This window comes from Phalaenopsis equestris, unplaced genomic scaffold (genome assembly GCF_001263595.1).
Source record: "Phalaenopsis equestris unplaced genomic scaffold, ASM126359v1 Scaffold232308, whole genome shotgun sequence".
NCBI classification, from domain to species: domain Eukaryota; kingdom Viridiplantae; phylum Streptophyta; class Magnoliopsida; order Asparagales; family Orchidaceae; genus Phalaenopsis; species Phalaenopsis equestris.
In genome coordinates, this window is record NW_018250274.1 from 27,418 (window position 1) to 43,196 (window position 15,779).

At 33.8% G+C, this 15,779-nt stretch overlaps 1 protein-coding gene across 1 annotated transcript in view; it reads left to right on the forward strand.

Annotated features, from left to right (window-relative positions):
• Nucleotides 1-15,779, forward strand: part of LOC110038248 — a gene marked incomplete at its 5' end in the record, with an annotated part of 81,978 nt that overhangs the window by 15,631 nt on the left and 50,568 nt on the right. The window contains 2 exons of the mRNA XM_020743017.1: nucleotides 11,497-11,579; nucleotides 11,755-11,819. Coding sequence (XP_020598676.1) covers nucleotides 11,497-11,579; nucleotides 11,755-11,819 — 148 coding nt within the window. The remainder of the gene's footprint in view (nucleotides 1-11,496; nucleotides 11,580-11,754; nucleotides 11,820-15,779) is intronic.

A 15,779-nucleotide genomic window follows, 5' to 3' on the forward strand; every position in this document is an offset into this window, starting at 1 on the left:
ATATTCTAACACCTACAACCTAGGCTGGAGGAACCACCCAAATTTCTCTTGGAATAACAACCAGTAATGGGGAGCAATGAGAACAATCATGTCGGTAGTTAGCAGAACCCAGGAAACCAATCCTAGAAACTCCAATATCCACCAGGATTTCAGACTAATTTACCAAAACCAAAAGAATTCTCCTATCGAGGAATTAGTCATTTAAATGGGGAACACTTTACAGTGCCAAGCTGTAGCCATCAAGAATTTAGAAACGCAATTAAGACAGATGGTGAATTCAATGACTAATAGACCCTCAGAAGCATTGCCAACAATCATAAAGTAAATCCAAAAGATCAGAATTTGGAGCATTGCAAGGTGGTAGGAATCAAGACTAGAGTAAAGAAGGAAGCCAACCAATCAGAGGCCAATACACTTGTGAGACATTTGTTAGGTAAAGTGTCATCCCAATTTCAATTAACCCAGTTGAGAGACTTACACCTCCGTTCCCTCAAAGACTGCAGAAGCCCAGCTAACAACTTGGTAGTTTTACCATCCTATATGCCATAAGAGCTGAGTTTAGCAAAAAAACACTGTGTGATCTGGGCGCCAGTGTAAATCTTTCATGCCCCTCAATATTTTCAAACAAATTGGAAGAGGAGAAATTAAACCCACCATCTGACACTCCAACTAAAAGACAAATCGGTGGCTCACGTCTAGGCATAGTTGAAAGTCTATCTGTTACTGTCGAGAGATTTACGTTTATGGCTGATTTTGTCATTTTGGATCTAAAAGCTGATAAAGAGATATATGTGTGATTGTGGGGAGGCCCTTCTTAGGTACTGACAGAGCCATTATTGATGTTGAGGGGAAGGTAATTTTAAGAGAAAACGATCAAATAGTTACATTTGATGTCTTAAAATTATCAAACCATCTCCAAGCCTCTCGGAATAATCAAATTCAAAGAAGCGAAACTTTGTCTAGCGTGATAAAAATAAAAAAAGAAGAGTTGAAACTTTTTTCCTAGTCATAACATGAGGAGAAGGAGAAGCTTGAGGTTGACACATCAAAAGTTTAGAAGAGAAGAAAGTTGAAGTTGGTCCAATGAGACTTAAGTAATAAATGAGTTTTGATTCTGTAAATCAAAATCTTATTATAAGTTATTTTCAAGAATAGGAGTTAATAGAATTTTGAGTTGGCTAAAATCCACTGAAAGATGCTAAAGATATATAAAGTTTGTGAAAGAGATTGTAAATGATACCGATTTAAAGATCTATGAGATTTTCTTAAGAAAAGGAAAAAGGAAATTAAGAAAAGTCAAGTCATTAAACATTAGGACAATAAAATCTAAATAATATTTCACCACTTTTACTTAGATTTGATAAAACAGTTTGAAATGATAGAACTCTGCAGGAGTACTAATTCTATAAAAAATCTTAACTAAGCCATGTGATTACTTGATGACAAGTAATAATTTAAGTTTGGGGTATTGACAAGCGTCAATTTTATGTTATTTTACTTACTATTTTTCCTGCATTTTATATTTTAATTTTATTTGTTTATCACAGAATTACGCTTGAGAAATGTATTTTGTTCATATTGTGTAGGATGCAGAAATTGAATACGAACAAGTTGGATGAAAAAATCCAACTGAAAAGTGCACCGTAGTGGCGTGACCACGTCTGAAGGCGGCATGAACAAACCATATGATGCAGTAGGGCGGCGTGACCATGCCACAATCGGACGTGACCACACAGGCCCATGCAGAGCGGGAAACACTTTGGGAAGGAAATTTGATGGCCCAAACCGTGATTCTTGCTATAAAATCAAATCTTAGGGCTTCTTGGAGGGTGTTTTAAATTAGAGAAGGCTTAAAGGCTGAAAGAAGAGAGTTTGAGTTTTGAGTGATCTTCCTCCTTAGGTGGAAACCTTTAAGGTAGAGTTTTTCCTTTGTGAGTTGTAAGAGAGTTTGTATGAGAGGGAAATGTGTTGACTTTACAGAGGAAGCAATTTCTTGTAAGTTTTTCATATTTTTGTTGCTTGTAATGGATTTCATATGGCATTTTTCTCTATGATTTCTTCAGTAATGAACGGCTAAGCTTTTTTTGTGTTTCTATGATATAGGGAGTAGTAGATTAATCGTGGATTTTTCGTGATATTTATTTTGTTAATCATTTTCTTGTGCTTTCATGTCTTATGTTGTTAGTTAACCTTCAAACTTAATTTACTCCTAGTTTGATTAATTGAGAAATTAAAATGTTTCGTGAAACTACGACCTCTAACCCACTGTGTAGTGAAAATGAAGGGTTAAACACAATTTCGAGAGAATAGACATATTCAAGTGAAAATCTGTAACAATCCTAAGAGATTAGAAAAGTCATGTTGAATGCCATGGGGATTGAAGAAGCCTTGATTTTATGGATTCTAGGCTTCTTTTGAGCTAGACATAAGCATAATGAGTACTATACGTGGGAAAACATTTAGGAAAATTTATGATTGCCACGATTTTCGAATTATAGAGGCACAAGCCTCATCTATCTTGAAGGAACTCACGAACTACCCTCCTGTTTTCTGCTTTTCTTTCAATTGCTAAATGCTCTATTTTGTTAGGACCTTACGATTTAAAAGCCTTCTTTTGATAAACACTAAGCTAGGTTAGCTAAATTACTGAACTAGAGATTTTTCTGTGGAAATAAATATTACACTTTTCCTGTGGGATCGATACGCGTTACTCTTGAACTGCATTACTACTTGACACATGCACTTGTGTTGTACGGTTAACTTACGTCTCGATAAATTTCGGCTCCTCAGTCGCTCAGGATTAGACAAGTAAATTAGCAACTGCAAATAATGATCACGAATTAAGGAGATGTCTGCCTAGAATAGGAACGAGCAGGTCTTTGAAGTAACAAACAACCAAGACAGCGCAATGGAGGCGATGATCTCCTCCTAAGATGTACTACGGGCCATGTTGAATATATTGTAATTGAACATAACTTATAATTATCATTGAATTTATTCTAAATATATGTTCATTTTGATAATTTATTTGATTTTTTTTGATATCTAGCCTTCACTTTATTCAATAAACTTATTTATAAACTCACTTTTTTATTTCTGCTTATTTGTGTGTCAGAGTTAAAAAGGAGCGCATACTGAAAATGCATATGTTATTAACATAATATGTAATGATGAGTATTACAGTCAATAGTCCACGGGAGGCAATTTCAGAACCGTATTTAATAAACAGAGCAACTTCTTTTGAAATATAAGTTTGTAAACAACACATTTTCAACAGTAACTTTGGAACTGAGATTTCGTATAACCACATTCGAAACAAACACACTCTTAATTTATCCCTGATTCCTCTAAAATATCTATATCACTTATCCTTTGGATTACTGACTAACTGTGGAGCATATCTTGCTACTGCAGTAAACTCTGCCTCATATTGCATTACCGTCTTATTCCCTTGAGCCAATCTCAAATAGATTCCTGCATCTATTGTCTGGCTGATGGAGGTACAAAACAATCTCTAAATATATCAGTAAATTGCTCCCAATAATCTCACCATTCAACTTGCCTTGAAACTTCTCCCTTTGCTCGCCTAGCCACCAATGCTTAGCTTCACCATCAAGTAAAAACACCGCTGAAAAACACCGCTAGGGTTACTTTACGATACTTTGGACACTGTTTGCTAACAAAGGAATTCTTTAGTCTCAGTAGCCAATCTTTAATTTACTTGAGGCTCTATTGCTCCCTTGAATTGAGGCAGCTTCAATCTCAAGAATAATTGCAAATGTCTATCTGCGTCCTCTACCCTTGAGGTAGACATTCTGACACGAGCATCACTCATCAATTTAGCCACCAAACTCACAAATTGGAGTCATAGAATCTGACAGAAGAGCTTCCATGTACTATCACAACCCGACTATAACTCTGTCCATCTGTCACATCCTGATCTTGAGGATCCATAATTACCTAATATTTACGCCAGACATACCATGCAATAACTTAATATAACATACATAGAAGAAAGCGCAGAAAATAAAATTAATCTTAAACTACTTAAAAATTTTATACTTATCTACTAATCAATCCCTTGGCTCTGTTTATAAATTAATTCCTCCAAATCCATTGCTTTGATACAAAAATTCTGTCACAACTTGATGCAATCCGTTTTATTGAGGCAGGTCATCTCGTGTCAAGATCATAAGGATATATTATCCAAGATCTTATTTTTCTTCAATTTTCATAAATGCAAAGCCACTAATATCATCAAATATATAAAATAAAAACATCTAAATTCAATCAGATCATATCAACATACAACAATCATGGTTTAATTTCTCTATCATAAAAAAAAAAATATCACAATGAGTGTAAAAAATATTGATCTAAGATACTGAAATATCTAAAATCATGCTATCACCTGTAACACAAAGTTTCTACTCAACCTCGAGTCTTATGTTTCCCTGAAACAACACATGCGAGTAAAACATGATGGAGCAATCATAGTTCAATAGGCTACTCAAAATTTATTGCGGGTTTCATTGATTAAAAAAAAATAAAAAACTTGTATTCAAAGAAAATAAATCAAGTATGGTGGAACATAATATATAGTTTCTATCATAGTGCTAGTACAAGAAATTATAACAACAGTAGGCACATCTGAGTAATAGTAAACATAACATGATATCTTAAGTTCAAGAAAATAACATGAAAATCAAAATTCAATTCTTTATTTAATTTTTTTCAAAAATTTTTCCTTCGCTTCGTAATACCTCAAACTCCACTTCCACTTATATCTCAAATTGTTTATATTTCTTCTCTGTCTCTTATAACCCCACTTCCACTTGTTTACATCTGTTCAGACATATAAAAGATGCAATTGAATAATTATATCTGTGCAAAAATTCTTATAATTTCACTTGACTGCACATAACATACAATAACTCAACCACAATCACCTATAACTCTCTCCTTTCTATCTATTTTGAAACATTTATGATATAAAAAAATATATAAATGCTAATAATTTTGACATATCAAATTTCACAATAGAATATAGAATTTGATACATACTTTTAGACATAAGTAATAATGTAATTTACGAGGGAAATAAATCTACATATCGAAAAATAAAATTTGCGAAACCACTTATATGATGTGTCCCAAATAATATTTCAAGTATTTTATGTTCTACGACAAATTTATTAGGTTTAATAAACATACCAAAATAAACAAAATATTATATAACATAAAGTACCTGACAAAAAAATAAATATTTTTACGTCGATATGTCCAACACGGTCTATGCACAACATATAAAAAGTTGTGGTGAAATGTTTGTAAATCTTCATAGATCTGAGTATGTAATTCCGTGAATTATCTGTTGTGCTGTAACTGTTTCTGATGAAAAAACAGTTATGCCTTTATAAATGTAAATTGACTGAATGAATGCAATTTTCAAAATATTAATAACAAAATAACAAAGACAAATTCAACAATATAAAAAATATTTAAGGAGTTCAAATTTCGCTAATACATCAATTGTAAGTCATGATTTTATGCATAATATAACAATAATAAAATCTACAAAATTAGTGAGTAATGTTATAATGATGTTCACCTTCATTTCAAGGCGATATAGTCCTTTAAGATAATTTATTGTCCCTAATATCTCTCCTACTTGTTCACTATCTGGAGCGAACTCTTCTATATTATCAGCTCATGGAAAAAATCTACAATCTTTGCAAGTTCTATTTCTGAGACAATGACAAAATTTCTTCTCATAATTGGCTTTTTTTCTTGATGTGTATTCAAACCACTACATATCATAATGACAGTATATAATCCTGAAGTACTTGATGACATTGAACTCATTTTTTTGGAGATTATAATAATTACTCCTTTAATTGTCAAATTAGACTACATGTGCAATAGAACAATAACAAAAGAAAATTATGGTAAATAATTAGAAAAAAAATTGATGTAAAAAAAATGCATATCTAATTTTATAATCCTAAAAAGTAAAATTTTGAAACATGGAAGAAATAATAGACATGAATTAATCCTCAATACATTTGAAATAGTAAATATCAACCTAAAGACACTACAAAATATTTATTAGATAAACTCGATGAATTCACTAAAGCATCTATGAGATCATCTCTTGATCAGCTAAAGCATCTGTGATATCTTCTCTCAAGTGGATCATCTCTTGATCACCCTCTCTATCAGGTGTATTGGAGTCATTCACATAAAAACTTTTCTTGAGCAATGATTGTACTGCCCGTTATCCGAATGCTCCTACATGTAGGCATGTTAGCTCTATAAATCTATGTAGAGCTGTCGTAGAAACAATCATTTTTATTTGTTTTTTGAAGGAATATGTAAGCATATTTTCAACATATTTTGGAGCATGACCTACATAAAGAACATCATGTATCTTGTATCTTCACAAATTTATCTTGGTGTATGCACAAAAGCAAGGATTATGGGTTTGACAATGTTTGACATTCTCACCAAAGAGTTAATCCTAATATCGAAATATCTGTTAATCATCTCTGTTGAGTGTTGAAATTGCTCGAAAGCAACACGAATAGACTCCTACGATATAATATTTAAAATGATGACTAATACTTAGGTGCAAATAGGGACAATCAATGCAAATTATAATTACTTTGTAATTCATTCATCGAATCACAAAAAAAATTTTCTAACATGCCAAACGCACTATGAGTTATGCTTGGATGGCTTTTGACCATTACCAATTCACTTGTCGCCCACAAATTATGATGACGCAAATGATGTCCTGCGCAAATTTGCCTGATGACACTTATTAGTAAGACATAATGTAGTAGTTAAAATTGTTGTTCGTTCCACTATCTCTATAATTTCCTCTTTATTTGATTGGTCTATCTGACTATTTTATGCATGTCAGGATATATTAAAAAGCTATGCTATAATGAACAACAACATAATTAAAGTACGTCAATTGGTGCAAAACGTTCATTTTGAAATGTCACATGAACACATCACATAATATTGTTCGGCATAAAAATTTAAATTCTTACACATCAATCATAAACATAAATAAAAAAATACAAACTATCTTTGTTGATTGTTTAAAAATATCAGAGGTAAGGAATTCTCCGTTTTAACACTATCGTCATGAAAGCCTCCCGTTTTATTCAATCATCTAAATGTTTTATAGCGAATAAATATAGAGTCATATCATCAAATATCTCAGGATTGGAGTCCAACAACTTCACGACATCTAAATAGCCTTGCGAGCATTATATGTCATACTGGTGTTGATTAACGATCTTTGAAATCTGCTCAAATTACTGTTGGGTGTCGACCTTCATTTTTTAATGCTTTTGTGTGGAGGGTGCAGAGCGTTTGGAATGACTTGATTCAATTTATTCTCTTTCTTGTGGTGCTTCTTCTTAGACTTCATTTGATTGAACATATTCAGGCTCATCCAAATTCTAGGGGAAGTCTCGTGTTGTTGTCCCCGTGTTGTTGCCCAGACGTTGGAGCCCTTAGCTACAACACAAAAAAAAAAAATAAAATCAAGTTTCCCCTTCCACTCATAGTCTATGCTAGAAATCCTAAATTTTTTGGCATTGGGTAGGATTTAAAATTGATAAAATTGTAGTTCAATTAATATGAAAATATAAAGAATCCATATTCTTTTGTTACACTTACTAAAATTTTTTGTCTCCACCAATCTAATGCATACACTATTTTTTTATTGTTTCTCAACCTAATCTAGTTGCCCATCTCTTTAACTCATTCCAATATTTTCAAATATTATTCGTTTGATCCCATTTGGAAAAGATGAGGGGCACGAAGATCATTTCCCTTTCAGACCGCGGTTCCTTTCATAGAATCGAGCTCCACACCTCTGTTCGCTGTTTCCCCATCTTAATAATGGGATTTCACCAGAAGCACCCAAAAATCTTGCTCCCAAACTAACCTTTTTTTGCTTTTCAAAACGAAAAGTACCCAAAAGTCCTACCAAGCGCACTCTTAGGGTTCGTTTGGGGCAGCTTATTTGGTGCCGTGACGTTTTGAAAACGCACATGACCTATTTGGGTAAACTGCGTTTTGACAGCTTTTGCGTTTTCAAAATGCTGAAAACAGCATTTTCACACCGCACCTAGATAACGGTCTGGCTTTTCCAAAAAAATAAAAATTTGTAATAGTCATTGCACCTAGCTTATCAGTAGATTATTCAATAAGCTGCAGCTACCCCAAACAGACCCTTAGTTATATTTGACTCTTCCATATGGAATATGACTCCCTACTATAAATGTTGACTTATGGTCAACTTTTCTATGAATTGAATTTTTTAAGCGACAAAACAACACATTAACTTATACATATTACACAATCACATAAAATGGACAACTATTTAGATTTTTTTTTAAATAAGAAAATATCCTTTGATTGGCCTTCAAGTATTTCGTTTGGCTTGGCTTCTTGTGATTGAACCTCTTGGATGCATGAAAGCTCTCGTGGAGTGTGCTCTACTAGTAGGCATACCGTCTGTGCTTATGAGCCTTACTTTTGAGTCATCATGACGCGCCACATCATTTCCACCATACCCCAATCAACTCCTCTCTGAAGAGTTAGGGTCAAGGTGGTCTTCTAATAGATTTGGTGCTAAGTGATGAAGTTCATTTAAGGTCTGTCAAATATTATCACTTGGTGGCTTGTTCTTCCACCTAATTAAGAATCTCTCAAGTAATATCTCTATCTGAAAGTATCTAAGCATTAACAATGTTCTCCACTTTAAAGAATGTGGATTGAATCGGTGTGTGTAAATGATTTCTATCTATTCCTGCAATAGCATTATCTTGCAAATTTACAGATTGCTTCCATGACCCAAGTGGGAACTATCGGCGCTCGACTTCGACGAATGATAGATGCACCTTTGATGAATGTTGGAATTATCTTTTACACAACGAGAGGAGTCGACTTCGACAATGAGGTATAATTGGGGCTACCGGTATATTTATAATTTTCTATTTCTTGTGTCTCATTTTTCCTTGAATCGTGTCAAGCCTGTGTTGGACGCCTCGTCGAGGCGTATCCCAAACGTTTCCAGATCTGAGAAAATTTAGACAGATTTTGTAATGTCAGACGTGTCGAGGCGTGTCAGAGCCGTGCTCATGTCTGACATGGGTATGATGCTTTTTTGTAAGTGTCAGTGTTACATAGGGAGAAAATCATAATAGTTGAATGGTACATTAGATCATGATATAATAATGTTAATAAAATCTGAAGAAGTTATTAATTACCATTTTTATTGGTATATTTTTCAACATTTTTTAGTATTGTAGATAGACTGTTGGTTACAGGGATATGATGAGTGGCATGTATGGCTGAGGCCCAATGGATTATTTGGCATTAGACACAATATGACTGGATTAAAGGCAAAGGTGCATTAAGGCTGAAAGATTACAATGCTATAGGGCTATATAAGCAAAGGTGCAAGGAGGCTGCACTGTTGGGGCTGGAGGCACTAAAAGACTCTGAATGCTGGTGCATGGGGCAGATGATAAGAGTAACTCAAGAAAAATGTTGAGTGCCAGAGAGGTTAAGGGGTATGGATGGTTGTGGTTTAACCTTACTATAATGCTTTGTAGAGTCAATTGAAAATTACATGTATTCTTAATACGACATGTGCCTGTATATTGGCAAATAAGAGAAGTGCCAAAATGGTTCCCTAACTATTTAAAGGAGACCATTTTAGTCCCCGACATTTAAAAGTGCTAAATTAGTCCCAAACTATTGAAAAAAAAGATTGAATTAAAAAAAAAAATGAAATTCAGGTTCAAGGTTAAAATAGTCCCACCGTTAAAAAAAAATGAAATTGAGGTTTAGTGTGTTAAAAATAGGGGGTATTTTCGGAATTATGTTTTTTAGGTCATGGACCAAAATCCAAAACCATAATTGTTAGATATGTATTAAATAATTATTATTACTTAAACGTAACTAACGCAATGAGATTTGTTTTATTATGATTATTTAGAAAGTACCAAATACTTAAGAACATTAATGATTTGTACTAGTCTTTTTCAAAGAACAATAATATAATTTTATTAACAATTTTTATAATTGTAGTAACTTTTGAGTGACATTATTCTAGTACTGAAACTAAAGATGTTTTTACTTCATATTATTACTAACTAGTCATTTAAAATTATGCATAAACAATTTGCTTGGCCGAATGAATACAAAATGAGCTGTCCCTTAAGGTGTTATGTAATACCATACAAATAGGATATTTTAAATAATGATGATTTCAAGTTTAAAAAATGTGTTTTTAAGAAATTTCAATAAATTTGAAAAGACCCATACTTTCTAGTTGCAACTATAAAAATGAGAAAATTTCTTTTAAAAAATTAATATATTAAAAAAATATTATAACTTCAATCAACCACCACAACTTAACGAACCATTAAGACATCTATGTGATTTTTCATTTAAAGAATAATAAATAAATTATATACGTGCTGGTTATTTTTAAATACATATCTAACACTTATATTTTTTGATTTTGGCTTATGATCTACTAAAAATATAATTCCTACTCCTATTTTTAACTCTCTGAACAACTTTTTTAGATTTTTTTTAACGGTGGGTGGGACTATTTCAACTTGTTTTTCACTAAAATCACCCCCTTAAATAGTTGGGGGGCCATTTTTACACTTTCTCATTGGCAAATGCAAGAGTTTTTAAAAATGAAATAAAGAAAAAATATTCTCTATTTTGACGATGTAACATATAATAAAGTATGCAATATTGAATTGTCAATTAGTTCAAATATGATAAATATCTTTGGTCATAATTTTCTTTATTATTATTTCCTATTTGATGAAAATGTCCTTATGAATAATGGGATGCTGTATAGTGTAAACATCTTGGATGATTTATACAACTATTGCAAGTAAGCTTTGCCTCTTATTTTCTGGTTTTCTTTCTTCCCTTCTCTTTGGTTTCTATTTTAACCAAAATCTCTGACTCTCTTCTGCTTCCTATATTCTCTCTCTCTCTCTCTCTCTCTCTCTCTATGAACTCATCACTATGAGGAATTCTAGTAACAAATTTTGTTACTTTTGATTCCCATAATCTTCCTAACAAAATAATGACAAACTGGTGAAAAATGTTAATAAACATAATGACATGCCTAAAATAATGACGAAAATTTTAAAAATGAATATGAAGTCTCAAGTTTATAAAATGGCCTTGATAACCATATATAATTGTCGAATTAACTTAAGCCTAATGACATAAACATACCAAAAAATAGGAAATGGATGAGCTTATCTTCAAGGATGCTTGGATCACATTACCTTGCTTCATTTGCATCATCTCTAGCTCTTTTATTGCACAGAGCTTAAATATTTATGAATAATGCTTTTTATGCAACTTAACTGTAATAGTAAGGAGCACAAACTCATTAATTCAGTCAATGAAATTCTTCTTATGATTTTGAAGGTGAATGATGATGAAGTTGAAGCTATCATTCCTTCAGCTGCATATGCGCTTGCCAAAATCCATATGCATCTTGTTGTTAGTGGGTAAAGATCACTGTTGAGGTCCAGTGTACTGCTTGAATTATTTGAATTTTCCATTTAAGCAAGCAGACAGCTAAAAAAATTTCATAGTTTAAGTTTCTAGCATGAGAGCTCTTTTTTACTTTATCCCTAATGTTGCGTTCTACTAAGTCACGCTGTGAATTTCCTCCACTTGCAGGTTTTGCTATACTGCGAGAGGAGGGTTTTTCTATTCTGAGGAGGACATAATTGAATTGCACACAGGTATAATCCTTAAAACTATCATATAAAAGTGTAAAAATTTAATTTATATTTGGCACAACATATATTTTATGCTAGTTCATGATTTAGGGATTCGTCTTCTATGCTTGACTTTTTTAATTATTTTGTGGTTCAGTATTTAATTACTTGGTGGTCCTCTAATGAATGTACTTTTTGACGATGCTATGTTAAGGAAGCCTTCTTAGTGTGGCTGCTGATGGTATTATAATTTCTATTTTGACAAGCATGTCATAATCATGCAGTGGTGCAACCGAAATATATGTATGGTTACATGATGTGATACTAATTCATTCTAAATTTTTATGCCATCCATTGCTATCAGTGCTACCGATTATTCCTACTTTTTATAACGAATTACAATTTCTAATCTCACCACACCTCACTCACGTATGCCCACATCACATGCTTGTTCTTCCTGCCGCACCTATACCACCCATCTGACCCATATTCTTGGGCTATCCATGCTTGATTTTTTTATTCTATGCTAACTGCTTGGTTGCACATGCTTTCATAGCTATTAACCTACATACATCATTTACTCACCTTTTCCACCCTTTAATTCTATGATTGTCCAGTGTGCTACCCTGCTTTCTTCTTTCTCTCTATGGTATTCACTTGTCTTGTTTTACTATTTGTTCTTCAATTAAACTAAATGTATCAATTATCTCATGTGGTCTCTTGCATTTTATTCCTTTGTGGGATTATTCATTAAATTGAGCAAGTTAAAGCATAAAACTTGAATGAATTTTTTTTACTCAAATGGAGATTAAAAATAAGAACGATTTTGCCAAGTCGGAAAAGCTTCCTATAAGGGCAAGCCCCTATAGTTAATTATATCTTAAATGACCGAAGTTACCTAAGAAAACTCTTGATAAAAATCAGGGAATACTATCTTCAAAGAAGTCAAAAGGATAGGAATTTTCAACGAAATCAGATAAAGAGATGTGAAAGGGGAAATGCTCGATTCTGGAACATTGTTGAGGAATCCAAATGAAGAGAAACTAGGGGAGGTCACAGATCCGGAGGTGAACTCTGGTGACTTCCCGGTCTATCCTATGATTTGGCTTCATTTTTGAGAAGAAATTATTCAAGTATTTCATCCTGTCAATTTTATTTAATTAGGGCAGATAAAGAGATGTGAAAGGGGAAATGCTCGATTCTGGAACATTGTTGAGGAATCCAAATGAAGAGAAACTAGGGGAGGTCACAGATCCGGAGGTGAACTCTGGTGACTTCCCGGTCTATCCTATGATTTGGCTTCATTTTTGAGAAGAAATTATTCAAGTATTTCATCCTGTCAATTTTATTTAATTAGGGCTTATTTTTGCGTGACACGGTCACACAAGTCGCCTGGAAGATATAAGGGTTTATATCGTATCGAACGACAACCTCGGAACCTAGAACGAGTTAGAGCTTAAATCATACAACAGAGCTATACGAATGTCTAAAGAAAAGGTAGAGGATTTATGTTGCGCTAGACAAACAACCTCGAAATCTTCTAATTTGCTGTTTAATTTCTAGGAAAAGGAATGATTTTGTTGGGGAAGACATGCTCTGTTGTTGAAGATGATCGTGCTGCCCACTGCGCTAGCTCTAAGCTCACTGACGTAACGAGCTTAAGTTTTCTAGGGTGTCCAATTATGGTGTCAAATCAAACGGTCCTATGGTTATCTCTAAACATTCTATATAAAAAGAAAACATGCTTAAAGCTATATAATATAAAATGTGTAATGTAGGAACAAACAGGAGATGTATGTAGAACAGTAACAAGTAGAAACAGGAACAGTATAACGTTATATAGGAAAAATAGTAGCAAGTAGAAACCCGAATAATATAACATGCTATACAGTACAGTAGCAGGTAAGAATAGAAATGGTATAACATGTTGTACAGGAAGAATAGTAGCAAGTAACAATAGGAAAATAAAGCACTGTAAAATGTAAAACAAACCTGTATGCCCGTGATATCCGTATGGGGCTAGGTATCCGCCGTTATTTATACTCGATGGTCTGCGAAGGCTACTCGGTCACCCGAATGTAAAGAACCCGCCACTCGTTTAGAAGTGTATCTTGAGCCTCACTTAGAGGGCTATTTTCCAGCCTAAACAAGTATTCGTCAGGTGGACAACCAAGTTTAAAATGTATTTTTGAAATTTATGTTTTTGACATACACACAACCTCTTAAGCATGCAAAGAAGAGTTGTTCAAAAGAGTTTATCAAAACTTATTTTTTTTTTTAGAAATTTTCGTTGTCCACGAGTCGATTACACTGTCGGGGGGGGGGCTGGCAATCCTCCGGGGAACTGCCATTCATCTGATGAGGTTCGAGCCAACTCCCGCTAGACTTATATTGGTGAAGGATACCATATCATATTTTTCATCAAATGCCTGGATCTTGATGTTATAGGATAGGGTATCTTTCCGCTCTATCTTCGGTGTGCCTTTATCATCAACACCGTACGCCCCAAAACGACTACTTGCGACCTTGCTTGATGGTTTCACGTATAGCAAAAGGCTATACGTGGACACTTATGCATCGGACATAAGCATCGAAAACCGAACCAAGAAGCAATTGTAAGAAACTAACTTGTCAGATAGGCATGGAGGTACTCCCAGCCAACATGACTTGTTTGTCGTTCTAATGAAACTCCATAGTCAATTCATTATGATCATGTAAACAAGCCCCCAAGATACGAAGCCACTGCATTCTAAGAACCACACCACGTCCAAGCTCCATATTGGGAACACAAAAAAATCTATAACAAAATGTTGCCTCTGCATGTCGAGCTCCACCCTAAGACTATGTATCTCGGGCTGGGTACTTAACATTACTAATGTACACCTTGAACCATTGAGAAGATCCCAAAAGAACCACCAGTGACTACTATGCTTCCCTGACAAACATAAAAGAATAACTAAAATTATTATAATTTTTTGGATGACACATAATTTTTAGAATGACAAACTTGATTCATCAATAACATTCAAGCCAATCAAGCCTAGCAAGAATGACCAAATCGCACCAAACGACCTTCAATAGGCCTCACGGGTAAGGACCAAAAGGGGAGGCCGAAATGCTTTATATAAACGAAAGCAAAGAAACGTCAACCGGAAAACTCGAGAAAAATCGTCAAAAGACTCGAGACAAAAAAAAAAAAGTGTGAGGAAATCGACGAATCGGTGAAAAATCGTAGAAAGCACGGGAAAATCCCAAAAAAAAAAACCACGAGTGCTTTGAAGTTCACAGAACTATCTTCTAGCAAATCAATGGTGAAGTAAAGAGCTGTTTTAGGGATAAAGGGGCAAAGTCTGCACACATACAAACTAAACTCAGCACACATACCTGCTAGCCCAAGTGATACATATATAAATACAGGTGAATGACATGATATATAAACAAAACATTGAAGAGAGAATCAACTCCCCCTCTATACAAAGTCCTTCATGTTCCAAAACAGCAATAACATCCAGCAACTGACCAAGAAGGATCAAAAAAGGATTTGCATGTGTAAACATCCATTCCCACATATTTAAAAAAAAATCTAGCATTCAAACTTCAGTGAAAGCAAACTAAGTAAAATTTACACACAGACCATGCAATTCTTAAGTATTTACATATGTAGCACTTACATATATACCACCCAAATTTTTGATAGTCCAAAAGAAATAACACAATTGCATGCATAGACAAGATAGCACATATGTGAGAATTGAAATTTGGGTGTTAGATATGTAAATATGCAGGAATTAGGGTGGTATGTATGTGAATTTCTTTGAAACAAATTGTTATACAACTTCTGTATGAGATTTAGAAAAGTCTAAATAAAACTTTGCTCACAGCTTTTCCCATATTCCAAACTCCTTTTTCTCGTTGCGTGGCCGCCCAACAACTTAAAACCCGAAATCCATCATATACGAACTTCAGGGGAGAAAAATAAAGAAA